Source organism: Trachemys scripta, chromosome 1 (assembly GCF_013100865.1).
Source record: "Trachemys scripta elegans isolate TJP31775 chromosome 1, CAS_Tse_1.0, whole genome shotgun sequence".
NCBI classification, from domain to species: domain Eukaryota; kingdom Metazoa; phylum Chordata; order Testudines; family Emydidae; genus Trachemys; species Trachemys scripta.
In genome coordinates this window covers 331,524,744-331,530,743 of record NC_048298.1, presented here as the reverse complement: position 1 = coordinate 331,530,743, position 6,000 = coordinate 331,524,744, and the positions used below count along the sequence as shown (strand labels likewise).

General features: G+C 53.0%; 1 protein-coding gene across 2 annotated transcripts in view; it reads left to right on the top strand.

Moving 5' to 3' along the window:
• The window catches only part of MYO7A (myosin VIIA), a 106,456-nt gene that overhangs the window by 48,532 nt on the left and 51,924 nt on the right, over positions 1-6,000 (top strand). For both annotated transcript variants that reach the window (XM_034759124.1, XM_034759123.1), the window contains 3 exons: positions 2,186-2,344; positions 3,431-3,523; positions 5,793-5,887. In XM_034759124.1, coding sequence (XP_034615015.1) covers positions 2,186-2,344; positions 3,431-3,523; positions 5,793-5,887 — 347 coding nt within the window. The remainder of the gene's footprint in view (positions 1-2,185; positions 2,345-3,430; positions 3,524-5,792; positions 5,888-6,000) is intronic.

Genomic DNA, 6,000 nt, shown 5'->3' with positions numbered 1-6,000 from the left:
GACAATAATACAAGCAGGCTTGGTCTCAGCCCACCCCCCACCTCGCCACTATGTGCTAGCACTGCTCAAGGTGGGCATCATGGATTGGAGACAGGAGAGATGCAGAGGGAGCTTGGGGGACTCTCTGGTCATTTCTCCTCAAGGAGCGGATGGGTCGGAGCCCTGAGGCCGCAGTAGCAGCCTTGATGCCATTCTCTTATGGCAATTTGGCCCGGACGTATGGTAACCCTATATTAAGGGCACTCCCCGCAGGCTCTCCAACAGCGGAAGGTTTGAGACACAGGCCGTTCTGTAATCTAAAACTCCTGCTTTGTTAATTAGGGAAGGATTTTCTTCCCTTTTGGCTTCCCAAATGACAGGGCCAAATTGCCATAAGAGAATGGCATCAAGGCTGCTACTGCGGCCTCAGGGCTCCGACCCATCCGCTCCTTGAGGAGAAATGACCAGAGAGTCCCCCAAGCTCCCTCTGCATCTCTCCTGTCTCCAATCCATGATGCCCACCTTGAGCAGTGCTAGCACATAGTGGCGAGGTGGGGGGTGGGCTGAGACCAAGCCTGCTTGTATTATTGTCATTTCATCTTTACTTCTAGCCCCAACTTGGCTTTCACCTGCCTGTTACACCTTATACTAAGACTGTAAGTTATTTGGGGCCAGGATATTTGTACAGCACCTAGCACAATGGGGCCTTGATCTGCCTGGGGCCTCTGAGCACTACTGGAATACTTGAATAATAATGACTAACCCCCACATGATCCCTCACAGAGCACAGCTCTGAGGTGCTCAGGGTGTAGAGACCTGTGCAGGGACCCAGCAGCATCCTGCCCCCCTCCTCTCCAGCAGGCCTGAACTGGTCCCAGTAAGTCAGACCCCCCAACACACATGGAACAGGGGGCAGGATTTGCCCCTCCAAGTCTGAGGTGTGTGTCTGTGATGTCCTGAGAGAACTGACTGGGAAGGCCGTTGTAGTGAGTTTCCCTTTCTCAGCTCGTTATTAAGGGTTGTGTCCCGGAGCAGGCACAGCCCCACATGATGCAGGTTTCCCAATCCCATTGTTCCATGGGCATCCTACTACATTGCCAGTTGCTTTTCAACGGAAGTTGGGGGGGGGGGAGTGTGTGACAGGGAGTGTGTGTGTGCATGGAGGAGTGGAGAGACACAGTGTGTTTTGGGGGACAGAAAGTGTGTCAGCATGCTGTCTTGTAAGTTCAGACAGCGGCACGAAGCAACCAGTCCTGAGGCAGGGGGAGGGGGAAACCCCGACATCAGCCCCCACCTCCCTCCCTGGGCTGACACACACACACACACACACACCCCTGCCTCTGTGTTCAACAGCACGAGCATTCCACATTAATGGTTTGCTTTGTGCCCCGGAGCAGATCAGCACAGCACCCAAGGGCTGTCAGAAAAGGTGCTTTGAAAGGGGAGGGGAGCATGTCTCCAGGGCAGTCAAGTTCAAAACAATGAGCAGAGCAGTCACGCGAGGCATTATGGGACAGCTCCGGAGGCCAATTAGAGCACAGAAAGCAATCAAATGTCTACACTGGCAATAGAGCGCTGGGGCCTCTGCACAAATAGCATTACGACTCTCGTCAAGGTGGTTTTTTTGCAGCGCTGTTACTGAGGAGTTCCTGCGCACAAAGTGGCTTGGCCGTGCGCACACATCTGCTGTTTGAGCGCACAAAGCTGCTTTACTGCGCAGAAACTTGCCAGTGTAAACAAGCCCTTATTGTCGTTGTTCATTAATAAGAATGGCCCCAAACACAGTTTGAACTCCACTATCCCTAATGCGCACCAACACCATGGCCCTGCAAGCGACGCCATTTACCAAAGCAGTTTCGTTTTCTGCTTCAAGGGAAGGGATTTAGCGGGAACACTAACACACAGCCTTCCCCGTTCCCTTCCAGTTCCCTGCAGCACGCTATGGGTCCTTTCTTGATCCCATTGTGCAAGTGTGAGTTAAAGAAAGGGACGGAAACAAATGTGCTCTGCGCCTCAGGCCCTCCCATGCGGCAATCCTTAAAGTTTCTATGGAGAAGATGTTGTATTTGTTTCCCCCACAAGACTTCGGATTGTTCCCCACATTCAGGCTGGATGGTACGGCTTAAGCCAGTCCACAGGCCAGCGAGGTTTGAAATCAGAACCAAAAGAGCCCCTGGTGTTCCAGTCTGATTTTTCCCCTCCCCAGTTGTTTGATCGGGAGCTGTGTGTTCGCCAGCTGAGGTACTCAGGGATGATGGAGACCATCCGGATCCGCAGGGCTGGCTATCCCATCCGCTACAGCTTCGTGGAGTTTGTGGACAGGTATCGTGTCCTCATGCCCGGGGTGAAGCCGGCGTACAAGCAGGTACAGGTTTAAGCAGTGACTTGGATTTTTATCAAAAAACATTGTGCTAATGCCCTGGAGAAAGTCAAGAGGAAGGAAGACCCAGTGGTTAGAGTGCTAGCCAGAGACCTGGGTTCAGTTCCCTGCTCTGCCACAAACTTCCTGTGTGACCTTGGCCAAGTGGCTTAGGACCAGATTTTCAAAGGTATTTAAGTGCTTAATTCCTGTTGATTTAAATGGGAGTTAGGCCCCTAAGTGCTTTTAAAAATCAGGCCCTTAGTCCCTGGGCCTCAGTTCTCCAGCTGTAAAATGGGGCTCGCACTTCCATGTCGTACAGGGGGGTTGTGGGGATACACACATGAGAGACTGTGAGGCCCTCAGTTACTATGTTAACGGGGGCCATCTAAGCGCCTTAGATAGGATGAGGCGTCTGTGAGACTGATTCAGCTGAGCTCAGAAGCCCCAGTAACAGTTAAAATAACTGGATGAGCCTGTACTGCCTGAAACATGCAGGCACCACATTCACAGGGACCAGAGGGAGCCCACGGAGGGATGGCTGGGGAGCACAGCTGATACAACGAGCCAGCCCAGGGATGGGGCCTTTTTGGGCATGGCCTGCCCCTCACATGCCCTGGCATGGCTGCACTGGGGAAGTGCTGGCTACATCAACTCAACAGGTGTAGCGAGCAGGACCTCTCCCTATGCTCCCCACAGGCCTCTGTAGGTGTTACTCTCTGACCCTGCCACTGAGGCGGCGTGCCTCCTCCCTCTCCCACCACAGCCCAGGACTCTCCAAGCCACGGTGCTGCCCACTGTGTTGCTCCATCACTGCACATCTACTGTATATACGCTAGTCAGCAGTGACAGCCACTGTCATGGATTGGGGATTGAGACTAGAATGAATCGTCATCTTCAGTCACTGCTTCTAGGCCAGCCAGGAGAGGGAAGCATGCAAATGAGGAGGAGCCTCATTAATGTCACTAGATTACACCAGTGTAAAACAGGTGGAAATGAGATCAGACTCTGCCCTGTGTTTATAGCTGGTAGAGGCGGCTGGTGTTCATGTGAGCCGTAGGCTGCTATGTCCCGCTGCCCCATTTCCCCTAGGGTGACCTGCGTGGAACGTGCCAGCGAATTGCTGAAGCGGTGCTGGGGAAAGATGATGATTGGCAGATTGGCAAGACGAAGATTTTCCTGAAGGTAAGGTGCTTTCAGGCTGTCCTTGCATTGAGTGGCTGTTAGAATCATAGAATATCAGGGTTGGAAGAGGCCTCAGGAGGTTATCTAGTCCAACCCCTTCCTCAAAGCAGGACCAATCCCCAACTAAATCATCCCAGCCAGGGCTTTGTCAAGCCTGACCTTAAAAACCTCTAAGGATGGAGATTCCACCACCTCCCTAGGTAACCCATTCCAGTGCTTCACCACCCTCCTAGTGAAATAGCTTTTCCTAATATCCAACCTAGACCTCTCCCACTGCAACTTGAGACCATTACTCCTTGTTCTGCCATCTGCCGTTAGCTTTGAAGGACTCTAACACCCATCCTAGTAGCAGGTTACATAGCTAGAACTAATCCCCATCCACCACCCAGGTCTCTGGCCTGATTTGGTGGGGACTGGGCCAGGAGATGGTGTTGGATCCAGATCAGGTGAGAGCTAGGAGTCAGAGTATGGGTGAAATCCTGGCACTCTGCTGGCACAGAGCCTGGCTGGGATATGCGCACACACGGCACTGGTCATATCCCAAGCGGCACAGGCCTCTCCTCTGTGAGAACGCAGGCAGCTTTGTGGCTGCCCAGCTGTATCCCCAGAGCAGGGACAATGACTCCACTGCCAGACGTGGCAGCAGAATCACCCAGGAGGGGCTTGAGGGCGTAGGCAGTGCCCCGCCCAGGTCCCTGCAGAGAAGGGGTGAGGGGAAGCTCCCTGGCTGACTGACACCCATGGAGACAGTGAGAGAGCTGAGCTGTTGAGTTGCTCCCTTCACTCCACCCCCTGCCCCCGTGCTGGGGCTGGCTGACAGCTCCTGAAAGCTCCATAAGCCAGGACAGGGGCCCACTGGCCCAAAGATCCCACTCTCTGCACAAGCAGTAGGGAATGGTGGGGCAGCACAGATGCCCTGTGATCCCCTCCCCTCCACCACCCGCTGACATTTTCCAAGGCTCTTCCCGAGGCCCTTATCATCAGGCTCTGTCAGACAGATGCGACATTGGTCCCCAAGGCTGCCATAACCCCTGGGGCACCTATGTGGGGGAGAGAGAGGGATCGGGCTCAGCAGAGAGCCAGTGGGAGTGACAGAAAGGTCCCTGCCGTGCCAAGCAGAGGATCAGCAGCTCTGTGCCCCTCGGGATTGGCAAGGCCAGTGCAGTGCTGCCTATTGGATCTAGGGCCCTGTGCGGCACAATGAGACAGCGGCAGCGTAACAAAGAGCTGTCTTGTTCTGACGGCCCTACTCACGTGCATTTGTTTTTACGATCCCATCTCTAAATCCCTCCAGGAAAACAAGGTCGAGCTGTCAAGGAGCGAGCCGGGCGGCAGATGGGATTTCTCTAGTGTTTCTCAGATATAATCCTGTTCACTTATTTTTAAACATCTCCCCAGCTATTTCTTAGAAACTGCTCCTGACATCCCTTTAGCTTTCCTTTCCAGAGAGCATTATCAGGATCCTGCAGCTGTCCAGGCAGGAAATAGGGAAACGAACAGGTTCTGAAGGTCAGCGCAAGGTTGGGTAAAACGGGAAGCATGCAAAGTTGTATAGATGCACCCAGCTCCTGCAACAGCCAGTAAAGAAACTAGTATAGAAATCAATTTGGATGATATAGAAAGGAGGCTAGAATCACGTGACTTGACTGAATTCCACAAAAGCAAGGAAACGCAGAGTGAAGGGGTACCGTTTTGTCCTCAGCCCTCCTTCCTATGTCCAGGTTTTGCAGCTCCTATGCTTTACTGGAGGAGGGAGTGACGTCTAGTAGTCAGAGCAGTGGACCAAGACTCGGAGTTTGCTCCCAGCTTTGCCACAGTCTTCTCCAGTGCCCTGCTCCTTGTGTAGTCATTAGTACCTGTACAACGTGGGTGGGAAATGCTACTGAATCAGGTGCATGGTAGCAACCTCACTTGACTGACTCGTCAGCTGAGAGCGTAGTGAGCCAAACATCAGAGGGCGACTTAATTCACTCATGCGCTGTTACTAAGCCCTGCAGTGCATGCGGCCTCTGGGATGAAGGGGTGATGCTCAGCGGTGACCCCTTCTGGCATATTTAGACGTGGCACGGATGAGCTGGAAAGATTCAAGTCCAGTTCTCCTTGATCGGAAGGTGAGTGGCTGTGCTGTAGAGGCCCAAACGTAGTGAGTTGTAAAGTTGGACGTCCTTAGATTTGACCTCTGGGGAAGAGCCTTATACCATCCCTCCGTTCCCGTCATGGGATGGCCAGTGGCCACAGGGTAACTGTTGTGCGCCGGTTCATTCCCCAGGATCACCATGATATGCTGCTGGAGATTGAGAGGGACAAGGCCATCACAGACAAGGTCATCCTCATCCAGAAGGTGGTTCGTGGGTTTAAAGACAGGTATTATATGCCAATGAAATGCCTGGTGAATATTGGGGGATCTGTTAGTGCGACTGACTGGCACACCATGTTCTGGTTCATGGCACTCTGCAAAAACAATGTCCTCTTTGCCT